Source organism: Pollachius pollachius (genome assembly GCF_949987615.1).
Source record: "Pollachius pollachius genome assembly, chromosome: 8".
Classification (NCBI taxonomy): Eukaryota; Metazoa; Chordata; class Actinopteri; order Gadiformes; family Gadidae; genus Pollachius; species Pollachius pollachius.
In genome coordinates this window covers 19,431,491-19,448,072 of record NC_136941.1, presented here as the reverse complement: position 1 = coordinate 19,448,072, position 16,582 = coordinate 19,431,491, and the positions used below count along the sequence as shown (strand labels likewise).

The 16,582-nt window shown below is 49.3% G+C and overlaps 1 protein-coding gene across 1 annotated transcript in view; it reads right to left on the bottom strand.

The window, feature by feature from the left end:
* plxna2 (plexin A2) overlaps positions 1-16,582 on the bottom strand; it is a gene marked incomplete at its 3' end in the record, with an annotated part of 183,766 nt that overhangs the window by 8,886 nt on the left and 158,298 nt on the right. The window contains 4 exon segments of the mRNA XM_079741140.1: positions 5,676-5,779; positions 6,774-6,933; positions 9,378-9,524; positions 9,986-10,052. Of these exon segments, the coding sequence (XP_079597266.1) occupies positions 5,676-5,779; positions 6,774-6,933; positions 9,378-9,524; positions 9,986-10,052 (478 nt within the window).

The window sequence follows — 16,582 nt, the reverse complement described above, 5'->3', positions numbered from 1 at the left end:
CTCCCTCTGGCCGGTGGTGGCTGTGTAGCCAGCGATGGCTCCTTATGATAAACTCAGTGATTGAAGGCGTGAGGATTCGCCCTTCAGGGATAATCCAGCATGGGAGCAGATAGCGGCAGCCACAGCAGGTGCGATAAGGGGGTTGGGGTCTCTGTCTGTGATAAGACCTTCCATCAGACAGCGGGGACCGGGCCGCACGCCACGGCCTGATCAGCCTTTATCTCCCATCACAGACAACCCCCTCCCACTGCTGCCCCCGTCCTGTCTTGCTGTACCAGGACAAAGGCTGTCCCACCCAGAGTGAATCAGAACCTGTCCTGTCTCACTGATCTAGGGCCCTAGCCAGCCTCCCCCCCCACACCCTGGTGGATCAGACCCTGTCCTGGTGGATCAGACCCGGTCCTATCTCACTGATCTAGGGCCCTAGCCAGCCTCCCCCCCCACACCCTGGTGGATCAGACCCTGTCCTGGTGGATCAGACCCGGTCCTGTCTCACTGATCTAGGGCCCTAGCCTGTAAACCTTGAATCCTGTGCGAAATAATTCAGCTCATTCAAGTGCATAACATTAAAATATATATGATTTATTATTCATTATTTATTTACATTTTTGAAAAAAAACATTTACAAATGTTTTCTTTGACATATTAAATGTTTACTTAAATAAGTGACACTTGCTGCCTTTGCTCTCGCCTAATCCAGTTTGAAGTAAAGCGAAGGCATCTTCTCTGAGAAAAGCCTTCAGTGCATCTTCTAACATCTGTTCATGACATCATTAGTCAGCCTGTTGCAGATAAAAAAAGTTATGATCTGTCAATTTTTTCTCTGTCCTCAGGCGCTGCCTAGCTTTTTAAATACGGCTTACTGCGGTGCTCCGTGATTCGTGAAGAATGGAAAGTCCCTCCCCTTAAAGCTGATTGGTCCTATCATTTAATACATTTTGTGAGAGGCTTTCAATGGGCTCGAGGCCAGACTGATCTGCAGAGAGAGAACCTGAACCAATAAAAATGGTCTCACAAGGCTAATCACAATGCTGACAAATTAATCTTGCATGAATATGTCTGAGCCCTGCTGGTGTCGACAGTTTAAAAAGCAAAGAAACCTGTGGACACAACACACACACAAAGACAGACACAGACATACACACACACACACACACACACACACACAAACACACACACACACACTGACCTTGACTGGCTTGCTTCAATGTTGAAAAAACCCTAACATCCCAGCAGGTCATGGAGAGCAGCCTCCATTGTTTTCCACACTGCAGCACGGTGTGAGAGGCGAACGGGCCGGTCTTGGCAGAGGTTCAACTAATCACTTGTGATATTGAAGTATGTGAGCAGGGTTTTAGCCTCCTTTACAAAGACTTCAGAATGACACGTAGAAGGGAAGCCCCGCGGGGCGGCTAATACGAGAGGGATGACTCAACGAGCTGCAAGGTCCACACGTCCATTAGCGCTAACCGCCTCCGTCTGCAAATAACATAGTCTCTAGCAAGAGATAAGAAACGGACGAATTCACATTGCATAAAATTAGACTCCCAACAGCTCTTTTTACAACAAAAAACGCACACACACGCACGTGAATACACACACACTCACGTGATTACGCACGCATACACAACCAGCCCCTAACCCGGTGTCCATCCCAGAGTGTGTGTGTGTAATATCTTTTAAACACACAGGTTTACACCAGGGGTGTGGTGGACTACTGCATCAGATGAATGAACCGATACCAACGTAGTGGTCTCCATTCTGTCTGGCGCTGGTTGGAAATAGACCCCCCAAAATGGATGCCCCCCCCCCCATACTCCCGCAGTGTAAGAGTATCTGGTTGGCAGGGCTGCCTGGTGAGCTCATCACTGTCTGGGTTACTGGGAGGGGGGGGAGGGGAGGGGGAGGACATGGAAGGTCACTGGGCAGCAGGGAGCCAAAGTTTTTTGAGTAAACTTTTATTCCATTCTGAAGCAGCCATGGGGGGGAGGAGTGGGGGAGAAGACGGGTAGCAGGGGGAGTGTCCTCTGCTGTCGGACGCTGGCGTCTGCATTAGGAGTAATATTCCCAACAAAACACCAATGGTGTCCGTGTGTCCTGATGAGTCAACGGGGCAAAACAAATAGAAATAAAGCTGGCAACGCTTCGCTCCACCTGTGATAAATCAGCACTTAGTCAAACACCATCCATCCAATTACCGAACACTCTCTGGCATACGCTGCAGGTCCCATTTGAGTCGTCATGAATAACCTAAACACACAGAGCAGCTCAGGTCCTCATGAACACCTATCATGAATAACCTAAACACACAGAGCAGCTCAGGTCCTCATAATCACCTATCATGAATAACCTAAACACACAGAGCAGCTCAGGTCCTCATAAACACCTATCATGAATAACCTAAACACACAGAGCAGCTCAGGTCCTCATAAACACCTATCATGAATAACCTAACCACACAGAGCAGCTCAGGTCCTCATAATCACCTATCATGAATAACCTAAACACACAGAGCAGCTCAGGTCCTCATAATCACCTATCATGAATAAGCTAAACACACAGAGCAGCTCAGGTCCTCATAATCACCTATCATGAATAAGCTAAACACACAGAGCAGCTCAGGTCTTCATAACGTCCTATCATGAATAACATAACACACCGACTAGCCCAGGTCTTTAAAATGTTCTATCATGAATAACATAACACACTAACTAGCCTGGGTCCTTGTAAACTCTATTTACTGGAAACGCTCACTGCGCACTCATCTCCAATGTCACCCCAGTCTTTGAGATGCCTAATTCTTTATGTGGGGGTCTCAGCAGGGGTCTTCATGTGTGTGGTTTTTTGTGTGTGTCTGTGAAAGAGAGAAGTGTGTGATGAAAGGATCTTTGACAAGAGAAAGACTAATCAACAAAGAGATCCTAATCAGCAATCAGCCGAGCACTCTCCTATCTCATCAATCTTGTATCGAACCTTTCCGCGCCCGTATGTGCGCTGGCACATGCAAAACGGCGTGCATATGTGTGCTCTCTCTAAGCGTGCTCATGCCGGCACTTGTCTCCGGCTTGGGCTGCTGCGCCGCGGTGCTGAGCTGTTGAATAAAGATGCACCGCCCCCGCCTTCAACGACCCTATTTATGTTTTTAATTTCAGCGTGGAGCGGAGGTGAGGTGGGGAGCGCTCTCCTACCCAAGCAGTGCTGATGCAACGCAGCATACCACTGCCACGTGGCTAACAGGGGAGCAGGCAGAGGAGGGGAGGGGCCAGAGGGGGCCCCATGGTGGTGAGGGGCCAGAGGAGGCCCCATGGTGGTGAGGGGCCAGAGGGGGCCCCATGGTGGTGAGGGGCCAGAGGGGGCCCTAAGGTGGTGAGGGGCCAGAGGGGGCCCCATGGTGATAAGGGGCCAGAGGGGGCCCCATGGTGGTGAGGGGCCAGAGGGGGCCCCATGGTGGTGAGGGGCCAGAGGGGGCCCTATGCTGGTGAGGGGCCAGAGGGGGCCCTACGGTGTGTGTTTCCTGTTGGGTGGCAGAGTGAGTGTGGGCTCAGGGGGTCTCAGGCTTCAGCCGTCGTCCTCCTCCAGCCCGTCTCCACCGTGTTCCTCTCACTCCGGGGCCTAATGAGCTGGAGCCAGGCAACCAGAGGTGCCTCCGCAGCTGCTGTCGCAGAGCCGGGGAGGTAATGCTCGCAAAAACACACCCCCACGTAGTGACTCACACACACAGAGAGGCCCCCATACACACATACACACACGACACATACACATATACACAAATACACACACACACAGGTAAATGCAGGCACACACACACATACAGAGTGCAAATTGTTGCAACAGATCTAATAATCAAATGTAAATGAGCAGATTCTGTGCAGGGTTGGACATGGCAGTGTACCAGCTACTAGCTGCTATGCTGTTGCATCCACCATTAACCCCCCCCCCCCCCCCCCCCCCCCCCCCCCCCCCCCCCCACAAAGCCACGCTGGGCCTCAGATCCGACACAGAGCTGTCAGATCCCAGATCAATAATGTCCCCTGGACACGCTATTGAGAGAAATGACAAGTGTGTGTGTGTGTGTGTGTGTGTATGTGTTTGTGTGTGTGTGTGTGTGTGTGTGTACAAGCGGTACACCTTTGGCAAGCCGAGCCAGAGCAGACCGAGCATGACACAAGAAGGAGGATCACAGAGACAGACATGGATTAGTGAGAGAGAGTTGATCAAGAGACACAGAGAAAGAGAGAGAGAGCGAGAGAGAGAGAGAGAGAGAGAGAGAGAGAGAGAGAGAGAGAGAGAGAGAGAAAGACATAGACACAGAGAAAGAGAGACAGAGAAAGAGAGGGACAGAGAGAGAGCGAGAAAGAGAGCAATAGCATAAGGTAGAGTAGGGACTCATTTGGTCGAGGACAGAGCATGCAGAGGTAACGGAAATGATGACACCATGATAATAAAAAGCATGAAGGGAAGGAGAGACACAGAGAAAAGCAGCAGGAAGTCTCAGAGACTCTCTGCAAAGGACGCCGCTCTGTGACCGGCTCCCTCGTCCAGCGACCCGCAACATCTGACAAGCTGTTCGGCCTACTCAGGGGGGACAGGATCCACCCCTGAAGGACCTGCCCCCCCCCCAGGGCCCCTGTGCGTGTGTGGCTGTGTGTGTGTGTGTGTGTGTGTGTGCACCCTCCACCGCTGCCCAGCCTGGAGCTGTAAAAGCACCTCCAGCTCCTGTCGCCACCTGATGGTGCGCAGCCAGACGGCCCTGCGCTCATGTGAGAACCCCATCACTCAATTTCATCCACACTGTGGTCCCCCCCACCCCGTCTCTCTTTCTCAGTCTCCTTCTGTCTCGCTGTGTTATTCTTCACTTCCCAAAGTACATATTACCGACAATAAGAACACACATCTTCTTACCCCCCCCCCCCCCCCCCCCGCTTTACTGTAGATATGTGGAGGGGGGAGGGGATTGAGGGGGAAGGTGTGTTTGTGTGTGTGTGGGGGGGCTACTGAGCTTAAGACAGAAACAGCAATTAGGTGAGGGTGAGAGTCAGTGAGGGAGAGAAAGAGAGAGAGTAAGTGACAGAAAGACCCACCGAGAGAGAGAAGGTGAGAGAAAGAGAGAGGAAAAAGGGGAAACGGGAGAGGGTGGGAGAGAGAGGGAGAGAGAGGGAGAGGGGACGGACAGGGTGGAGGGAGGGAGAGGGCAAGGAAAGAGGGTAGGGAGGGGGAGAGTGAGTGACTCAGGGTTCATCTCTTCTGCCACTTGCACAGTAATTGCCCTCTGTGCTGCCGGCGTCACAGTGTGGGTGCGGCAGATTCCGCCATGCAAATGAGCAAACAGAGAACTGGCTGTCGAAAAGTCAGGAGCTAGAAATATCCTCTGTGATGTGAGGCCAGTGGACCTCCCGCCACTGAAGGGGAGGGGGAGGCAAGTGGACTCATTTGGCTTTTTTGTGGAAAAAGTAACATACTGAAGAACCAGAAGATTTACACTTCAATAAGAGATGTGTCTGTGAGTGTGTGTGAGAGTGAGAGGGATGTGTGTGTGATTGTGTCTGGAAGTGTGTGTGTGTTTGTCAAAGAGTGTGTCTGTGTGTGTGTGTCTGTGTGTGTATGAGGGTGTGCGTGCCTTTCTGTGTACAGGCAAGTGCGTGTGTGTGCGTCGGTGAGTGTGTGCGTGTGCGTACCTGATAATGCATCAGCGTGTTGAGTCTCTTCCAGTCGTTCTCTATCTTGGTGGTGATGTCCTCGTCCTGCAGAACGACCCGTGCCATGCGTCCCTGGCGCCACTCTGGAAACACAAGGACACACAGCTATGAGACACAGACACACACACACACAAACACACACTGTGCTCCGGTGGGGAACATGAGGGAGCCACAGGCAGAGCTGTGACAGGGAAGTGTGTGTGGGGACATGGAGGTGTGTGATGTGGGTTAGAACACAGAAGGTTGGCTTTATGCGGCCGACATCAAAGTTTCTCAGAGAGTAATAGAAACAAACAAGGGTGAAGAATGCTCCTCCTGGGACACAAACGTGTGCGTGTTTTACGTGTGCACACATTTGAAAATTTCACACTAGTGATTTTCTGTGATTCTAATTTTTAAACTGAAACACATCTGTATTTTAGCTACCAGGACTACTCGCTGTGTGCTTGCCGCGATATGAATTACCCGTAAGGAATAACAAAGAGGGTGAGGAGGGTAATGAGACGGTAATAAGCGGGCTGATGAGGTAATGGACGGCGCAGGGACCCATGCTGATGGCCATCATTGATTTTCGCCTCGGCTGGCCGGCGTGTATTTCAACAGTTATTTTCGGTCGACGTGCTTACAGCCTCAGCCTCCCCGTGAACTGCGATCGAACTTCCGTCGTGCGAGGGATCGGTGCACGCGCGCGTGCATACACACTCACACACACACCTACACCCAGCGCTGCCGGTGAAATTAAGATGAGGAAACGGAGAGTGAGACAGAGGATGAGCCTCCAGACAGAAGGGGAGAAAGACTGAGCTGTCAGCCTTATAAATGACAGGCTGACTCTCGACTGGTGGTTGTTTGCTCGTCTCTGCGGGGTGGGGGGTGACCAGGGGAGTAGGAGGGGGAACTGGGGAAGGAGTAGACAATGGTGAAAGTGGGGGGATGGGTGGGAGGCTTGTATCATCCTGCCAACACAGTCTGTCTCTTTACCTGAGTCAGCCAAACTGTCAGGCTTCTAGGAGACACGCACAAACGCAGACTTACACACATACACATCGACCCTGTGTGAAGGAGCCCCGGTCTTACCCAGGTCCATGTCCACGGCGCGCGGCCTCAGGGAGTAGGGCATGTTCTTGTAGACAGCGTCCAGGATCTTCTCCTTGACCTGGGTGATGGTGTCACAGTTCAGGACCTTCACCGGGATCTCTGGGCTGTTCTCGTTGTCCGGGTTCACGCAGTTCAGGATCTGGGAGGGGGGAGGGCGGAGGTTGAGTCCATGGTGATCACTGCTCACACTTGACAATAAGGGTATGTTTATTGACCAGTAGTTCATGCAGTCATAAGATCATTTTATAGTGTTAGCATCAGGGTTAGGGTTACGGTTCACCTCGAAGTATGTATAAATGAATACCGTGGTCAACATCAGTAAATTAAATCACTTTACCTTAATGTTAATTAACTGTTGGTTAATGCTGTATTAACATTTTAATCAAAGGTTAATTGATTGATAACAATTGATTGATAACAATAAGTTATTGATACAATAACTTATTGTAAAGTTATACCATTAATTCTTGAATGAAATTCTAATTGTCAACCAGGACCCCTCCAAATACATAACATGAAGAGGAACTAGCCAATGAGAGCCAAACGGAACCAAGAACTTCTCTGTATTACGAGAATCAAATCACATATCTTCCCATTGACTTAGAACATGGACGTCATTTTGACGCAAACCATCTGAACGCCATCAGAGGAACGACATTCTACATGCCTGATGAGCATATATGAGGTCCCAGGAGATTATATTACTATTACTATACAATCAAACGATGCAAAGGGGAGCAAACGAACAACAACGGTTTGGAAGCGACTTGTGTTGGGACGCAGGCGGGGGCGGGGGCACTGTGGACCACCTGACGGCTCTCGCATGGGGAGGAGGAGACGAAGGATGAGGAGAGGAAGAAGGAGGAGAGGAATGAGGAGGAGACGAAGGAGGAGGAGATGACGGAGAAGGAGAGGAATGAGGAGGAGAGGAAGGAGGAGGAGAGGAATGAGGAGGAGAGGAAGGAGGAGAGGAAGGAGGAGGAAAGGAAGAAGGAGGAGAGGAAGGAGGAGGAAAGGAAGAAGGAGGAGACGACGGAGAAGGAGAGGAAGAAGGAGGAGAGGAAGGAGGTGGAGAGGAAGGAGGAGACGAAGGAGAAGGAGAGGAAGAAGGAGGAGAGGAAGGAGGAGGAGAGGAAGGAGGAGGAGAGGAATGAGGAGGAGAGGAAGGAGGAGGAGATGACGGAGAAGGAGAGGAAGAAGGAGGAGAGGAAGGAGGAGGAGAGGAAGGAGGAGGAGACGACGGAGAAGGAGAGGAAGAAGGAGGAGAGGAAGGAGTAGGAGAGGAAGGAGGAGGAGACGACGGAGAAGGAGAGGAAGAAGGAGGAAAGGAAGAAGGAGGAGAGGAATGAGGAGGAGAGGAAGGAGGAGGAGACGACGGAGAAGGAGAGGAAGAAGGAGGAGAGGAATGAGGAGGAGAGGAAGGAGGGGGAGACGAAGGAGAAGGAGAGGAAGAAGGAGGAGAGGAATGATGAGGAGAGGAAGGAGGAGGAGAGAAAGGAGGAGGAGACGACGGAGAAGGAGAGGAAGAAGGAGGAGAGGAAGGAGGAGGAGAGGAAGGAGGAGGAGACAAAAGTAGAGGAGAGCAAGGAGGAGGAGAGGAAGGAGGAGGAGAGGAAGGAGGAAAAGAGGAAAGAGGAGGAGACAAAAGTAGAGGAGAGCAAGGAGGAGGAGAGGAAGGAGGAGGAGATGTAGAAGGAGGCGACTAAGGAGGAGGCGGGGCCGCCCGGGACCCATTTCCCTTGATGCCACCGTTCCCTTGAAAATCTAATTTCACACTTTTCCACGGGACTCCAATTCCCAGCTCTGCACGTGGTTTGGATCGCAAATGAGCCAAACATTCCCATGCAGGGCAATCAGAGCGGCGGCACCCGGCGCCCGAGGTTGGAGCGCCGCTGTGACTGTGTCACCGCGCGGGCGTCCTCGTGTTGCGATTGTTTCTGTGGGTTCAGGTGTGTGCGTCGATTGTTTGTATTTGTGTGTCGTGTTCCCCACCGCCACAACCGTAACACACGCGTCCACGTTGGACCAACAACTGTAGCCGGAGGGATCATTAGTTAATTTCCTACCAACACAGGAGAGCAGAAAGCAGAGAGTAATGAGCTCCACTAAGGAAATTAGTTGCGATATAGAGAGTGTGCGTTTTATGTTTCGTGATTGGGGAGTGACCGTGTGTTTTGTTTTTGTGTGGGGCTGAAAGTAATCATCTTTTGTTTTACCTGCATAGTGGAAAAATGAGATGGAGGAGTTGTGTGTGTAAATCGATCTAATTACCTCACCACTCCCATTCATAAACGCAACGTTGCAGAAAAGCAGAGGAGGAGCGATACGGCTGTTGAATGGCAATATGTATTTGTGTAAATGTTTGTGTGTGCGCATTTGTGTATGTGTTTGCATTGTGCGTGTGTGTGTGGGTGTTTGTGTGTTTCGTGTCAGCTCTCCCCGCAGTATTGGGTTGCATGTAGAAAAGAAAACTGTCTGCCATTTCCCCCTCCACACACAGACACAGACACACACATACACACACACACACACACACACACACACACACACACACACACACAAGCCTCTCCCTGTGTGACCTACCAGGGTTTTGTACTCGATCTGCTGTCTGATGAGTTTGTCTTCGCTGAGCGAGTAGCGGGCCTCTCCGGTGATGGCGTCGATGGGGCCCTTCTCCATCTGCTGCTTGATGGCGCAGTACAGCATGAAGAGGGGCTCCCCTGCACACTCCTGCACGCACACACAAAGACAAATACACACACATTGAACACACAAAAGTTTCAAAGACATTTCTGAAACTTTTGGAAGAAAAATACATTGCTGTCTGCTGCGTACATGAGTTGCTGTCTACAATTGGTGCATGAAAGAGTAAAGAAATTTCAGAATGTAGCTTTAATTATTTCATAGATGGTATCTCCTCAGTCTAAAGGGACTGGCAGGAAGCATAGATTACTAATATGATTCCAGTCAGACCCATGCAAACTCCCATTGGGTTTGAATGGGAGTTTGCATGGGCCTGACAGGTTTCATATTAGTAATCTAAGACAAACTGAGACCCAGACATAAACAAACACACACACACACACACACACACACACACACACACACACACACACACACACACACACACACACACGCACACACACACACACACACACACAGTCAGTCTGTAAGCTGTGTGTATGACTGACCTTTAGGAACTTGTGAAGCAGGAAGGCAAACCAGTTAGTCAGCATCTTCTCTGCCACCGACTCCGTTCTGAAATGAAATCAAACCAAAAGTAACAACAAATTAACTACCGAGCGACTATCGATATTCTCACACACGCTTCTGGGACTGCAGAAGGCATCAGTTCAGTGCTCCATAGCGCACCCGACCCTCATTGAAATGTTAAGACATCGGGAGAGTCTTTGCAAGGGCTTTTCGATGTTGTTCTGAAAGGAAGTGTGGATTCATTGAATTAATAGAATAGAGCAGGGTAGTCCCAGTGTTTTGTTTGTGTGTGTGTGTGTGTGTGTGTGTGTGTGTGTGTGTGTGTGTGTGTATATGGATGCACATATATGATTTAGATCAAGAGATCAGTGGGGCTTCGGCAGCAGTCCTCAGCTTTTTCGAGTTGAAACACACAAACACCAGACACAGAGCACAGCATCATAGCTTCTCTCTTCTCCGTCTGCCTCTCAGTTCTATGCTCAGCCTGCTCAGTCACAGAGACATCGCTGCTCAGGGTGAACCATGGGTTACTGTATAGACTATATCTGAAAGCATGTCTATCATCTGAAGGCGATTTACATCTGTGAACAACGGGCAATACTTCTGGGGTTCCGGTGAAGAGGGATACCAGATTACGGATATCAAAAGTGATTGGTCAATTCTCATCAGACTACAAATTGAAACCAGAATGCTTCAGATTCCCAAGTATCGTCCCGTTGCCTACAGATTCTGCATTCATGTGCAGATATCCGTGTACAGGGACTACAGTATAGAAAGCCCAGGAGCTAAGAGGAAGATTGTCTGTGTGTGTGTGTGTGTGTGTGTGTGTGTGTGTGTGTGTGTGTGTGTGTGTGTGTGTGTGTGTGTGTGTTTTCGCATACTTCCGCAGTGTTTCGCTCTCCCTCATCATCAATGCAATTACAGGGAGCCCACAGATAAGTGTGCCAGAAGTTGCAGTTATTACAGGATAATTCAAAACCAGTGGGGAGGGTGAAGAGTGAGAGGGCGAGTGAGATTGAGAGTGAGAGAGAGAGAGAGAGGGGCCAGCTGGGAATTATTGAGGAGCGCGCAAGTTCAGATGAAAGGGTTAGCCCCAACACCTAAGATGAATTCCAATGTCTTTGAACCTGCTCATGGCTAGCTCGCTTACATGAATGCAGAGAAATTTGGCAAATCACACACACTAAAATAAACTCACACATACATGCACAAAACACACGGCAATCACAAAAATAAAAAGGCATTTTAAATTAACAAGCATACAGACATCGGCTTGTTTTGAAATGATTAACATGTATGAATATGTGCATGCCTCCATGAATGTGCATGTGTGTGCATGTGTGCATGTGCTTGCATGTATGCATGTGTGTGCACAAATGTGTGTGGTTAAGTCCTGAGTCGGCCTGATTAACCATAATGGAGGAGGTCTTTGTGTCTCCTCAGAGAAACAGGGATGATCCTATTCATGCTCTGAAAGGAGAAGAGAGGCAGATTGAGGCCATTATACAGCAGAGGGATAATTGCATTTTACCCGCGTTTTTAAATGGCCAAGAGCCGGACTCTGGAGGAGGCGGCACGAGTCGGAGTGAGTGGGAGGACGGGGGGGCGAAACACACGTATGAGATCTTTAGGGTCGGCTTTGAGGTGTTTGGCTTCAGAAGAGAGAATCACTAGAGTCTTCCCTGCTGTTTGTCTGCATGTATTTCAGACAAGCCATATTCAATATTTATAGCTATGCCATACAGGGAGGATGGGGGTTGACGTTGGGATGGGGCGATCTCTTCAGCGCTGGGAGAGAGTGTGTGGCGTGGGTTGTTCTCAGCTCTGACGCCGATGTTATCGGGGAGGATCTGCCGCCGTCGGCAAAAGGCAACAAAGAGCACAGACGTAAGAAACCACGTTCAGATTGTTTTAATTCCCTACCTTGTGTTGTTTTTTTCTTCAATACACATTACCCCAAATCCCTTTGTAATTGCTCTCTATCGTTCTAGGAGAATATCCCACAACCAACACATACACACGCACACTCCCACTCCCACACACACACATATCCACACCCACTTCCGGCCACGCCCACACACGCACGCACACACACACACACACACACAGCTTGTGCACGGCTGTGAGTGTGTTAGAAGTTAATGGAAGCCATTAAGCTTTTGTAATAAGCTCAGCAAGTCCCTGAGTAGGAAGTCAAATCATTTATTTCTTTCTTCTATTTTTTAATGTGGGATGCTGTGTGTGCCCCCCCCCCCGCCCTCATATATCTGCCATTTGAATGCAACATGAGGGAGCCCCCGTCGCCTTTGTTCTCCCTCCCTCCTCCTCCTCCGCCCCTTCATCCCCCCTGCCCTCCTCCTCTTCGTCGTCAGCCTCTGCTGTCCCCGCTCCATTAATTGAGTTTCAATGATGAACATCAGAATGTCATTATCCTACTATAGAATGTCTAAGAGCAGCCCCTCATGTGCACAGACACACACGCAGTGCAAGGGCAGCACATACACACACACACACAAACACACATACACACACGCATACATAAACACACATCATTTCAATGGCAGATAGGCGTTTGAATTGGAATGAGCATAATGGGGCCGCACTCGGTTGATCAGCGCGGCCACGGACCCCATTACGGGATACGCTGAGGAGAAAAAGGAAACTAAATAAGAATAATAATAATAACAACACGGCAAGATTGAAAAGTCTCAAGGTGATAGAGAGCCAATGTTCTGTGATTCCATTAGAAGAACATTAGCCAGCAGGACAGCTGACGAGACAAAACCACAGAGAACATTGGGGAGGGAGAGAGACAGAGAGAGCGAGAACGAGAGAGAGACAGAGAGAGAGAGAGAGAGAGAGAGAGAGAGAGAGACTTTCAAGAACAGCTTAAAAGAAAACCAGCAACACAACAGACACATTCTGAGGCAGATTGGTGGGTAGGTTGTAAATGAAAAAGGCCATACAGGAAGACAGATGAGAGCAACGTAAAGGTTACCAATTTCACTAATGCTGGAGAATATTGAGAAATAAAGATAGAGAAACAAATGATATAAATAAGTGAACTCAAACACGTTGCCAAAGCTGGAAGAATTGCTTTCAAACGCTTTCAGGGAATTGCTCGAGTCTGTGAGCTAAAGACCTTTTATTGTTGAGACAGAGGAGCGGAGAAACATTTCCAGACATCTCAAGACTTCAACTACCCAGAAAGCCATGGAGGCTCTTTGTTTTGAAGTAGGGAAGAACATGTTCTAAAGTGTTGTTCTGTAGAGGAGAATGCATTCTAATGTGATCCAAGCCCACGGAGGAAGCCATGTGAATGATCTGTGGTCCAAGGCCAGCACCCAGTAATGATGTTCTGGTGCAATGTTGAGATGGGACTGAACACAATAAGAAGAGAGAAGAGAATTCCACAAGACAAGTTCTGACAAAGAATAATCACACACAAGCACCAAACGCAAGCACACACACACACACACACAGACAGACACACGCACACAAACACACACACACGCACACACACACACACACAACACACACACACACACACACACACACACACACACACCCACACATACACAGACACACACACACACAAACACTATAATTGGCCAATACGTTCCGCTTGCTGTGTAGTGTGTAACCATTTGCCTAGCGACCATTCCCACAGATCGATTAAAATTGCTTTTCTGGATTTCTTACCGACCTTCTGATGCTGCCCTGAATGTATTCAGTTAAACCTCTACTGAATAGAGTGGTGCATGGACATTCAAATCCTTCCACAAATTCCGTCCTTGGCATCAACCAAAATGTGTTCTTTTTTTATTATTATTTAATGTCACTGTCACTCTCGAGGAAGTGACAGTCGACAAATAAAATATTACACCTTGCTGATCCTGAGTAGCACACCACCAGCCTGATAGCATACCACAAATGCTCCAACCAGCCCAGGGTGACAGGGTGAATTATCCCCCCATGAAGACACACTGGAACACGGGCGGATGAGGCTATTTAGGTGGGAGAGAAGGTAGCGGAGTAGTGTGTCAGCTGGTGACCGTGTTCCATCCCTGGGATAAAACCTGGTTGTGGTTGGGAGTGCTCTGCTGCTCCCCAACAGGACCCCTGTAATATGAATGAGGACAGGAAGTGTGTCCCTGTGTGTCTCTGGTCTCTGACTCTCTGTGTCAACCTGACATCCCATTACTCAGGTTTCATGGGTCACACATCTCATGGAGACGCAGTCGCTAGGAGCGGGTATGGCCCTGATGGGATGTTATGTTGTCATAGCGCTGTCAAACTGGTTTTTATTTACATGTGAATTGTTTTATAATTCTTCTGTTGGTTTAACAGTGTATGTGGAATACTTCTAGGTCCGACATAGTCACCCTCACGCATTAACGCATGCATCAACAACACAAGGACAAATTGATTCCTATTATAAGTGAGGAGATGAGAGAGATGTACGAGTATAAATATTAAGCATGCTCTCTCTATCTTTTTCTCTCTCTCTCTTCCTCTCCTCCTCCCTTTTTCTATCTCCTTTTCTCTCTCTCTCTCTCTTTGTAGTGAAAAAGAGGAAGGGATGAAAATGTAATGACTTTGAAAACCTCAGGCGAGAGTATCATAGAAGTATTTTGAACATAATATTAGCAAAAAACAGATCCAATATTGAGAATACTCTTCACTGCCTACAAAAAGTATTTAAATTAGGGTGCTATCTCTAGATTTTGCAAAGGCCCTAATGACAAAGAATACCAAACTCTCGGATACATTAAATATACATGACAGAGAGAAAGAAATCGTTCAATAGAAAACGAGGATGTCTGGATGTGTGTACATTACATTTGAAATGCACCAGCTCTGAGGTGTTCCGTCAGGGTGAAGGTGTTTTATTGTTTTCTTTATCCCACCGAAGCAGAGAGCCCATTTAGCTGGAGGCCAAGCCAAACGTCAAAGACGTTGTGTGTTTCAGAAAGGCAATCGCAGGCGTTTATTTCGGGAGTGTCCAGTGATCACTCCTCTCTGGGCAGAGTTTCACAAAGAGGTAAAACATATATTTCAACACTGAGTTGCAATTGTAGTTTTCCACATTGTTTTTAGGAAATGTTTATATTTCTGATACATGTTTGGTAATTTGGTCTCAAGTGGCTGGCTAGCTCCTGAACCCCCAGAGTGGATACACATTGATCCTATAGAAAGGATAATTTTACATCTGCGTCTTCAGAAAGATGTGTGTGGTACTAATATGTACCGCTGCTACCCACACACTCTGGATATACCAAATGAATATGCTTTTTTCTATTTTCTCCAATGTCCCCCCCTGACATGCTTTACCTCTCCCACAACGCACACAGTTCTTACATTTGGAAACATCTGCGGTGGGCAAGAGTTAAGGACATTAAACTGGCCTTATCCTGATGCATATTTTGCCACATATACCGCTACCCCGAAATAAGATAAAGATTTAAACAACCAGAGGCAGCGAGAGCAAGACAGCAGCAAAGTGCTGCCAGGCCGCCCTCGCTAGCACAAACATGCCGCAGAGACGTGCCTAATGGACCTTCATCACATCATCTCGAGAGGGAAGGAAGGGAAGAAGGAGCACGCGCCCGCACGCGCCCGCGAACCGGCCCGTGGAGCCAGCCCATGGAGCCGCCCTCATCGCTCATGGAACCGCTTTAGGGAAGAGAAGAAACGCAGGAGCAGTCGGTGTGGACGCCGGCCACAAAGCCAACCTGCTCCTCGTGAAGTCGATAATCCCTTACGCTGGGTGGGGCGGGGCGGGGGGAGTGTAATCTAAAGACCACGGGATGCCCGGCCCTGCAGGCTGGGGCCCTGTAGGAGTCCAGCTTTACACACCGCTGTGCTTCTAATGGGACAGAATAATGAATCATTTGGGGGGTGGGGGGCGTTGTGTGAAACAACAGCTTCATCGCCGGGTTCGGTTGGAGTCTGTTTTTCTTCTCCCTCTCTCTTTTTGTCTATCTCCCTCCCTCTCTGGCCGGGCTGCTGTTCATCATGTCTGACCTCATCACAGAGTGCGCTCCGTCCTAAATTAACATCCCAGCGGGGGGGGGGGGGGGGGGGGGGGGGGGGGGGGGGGGGGGCTGTCTCACAGACACATGAACCGACACACACACGCGGCGCACACAGCTTCACACAGACCCGTGCATGTGCCCACACATACAAACTGCTTCTTGGAGACACACACGTACACACCCTCTCTCCCAACACCTTCAGGCGGTATGACCTCCCGGGGCCCGGGTCACGGGGCCCCTCGTCCGGCGGGAAGGTTTAATAAAGGTCCCTCCACCTACTGGGTCGCTAATGCGTCGTAGGGCCAAGGACGGCCGGCCGAAGGACTCTCTAACCTGAGGGTGTTCAAACATTCAGCAGCTCAGCCCCATCCCGCCCTGCAAGGCAGGCCCTCTAAACAAGGTGTAGTGCAGAGATGGGGGAGAGAGAGAGAGAGAGAGAGAGAGAGGGAGAGAGTTAAGTTGAGCCGATTCTGCTAAATCTTTCATAAGGAGGAGCAGCCCAGAGAATAAGTAAGAGTGACAGTGTGTGTGTCAAGA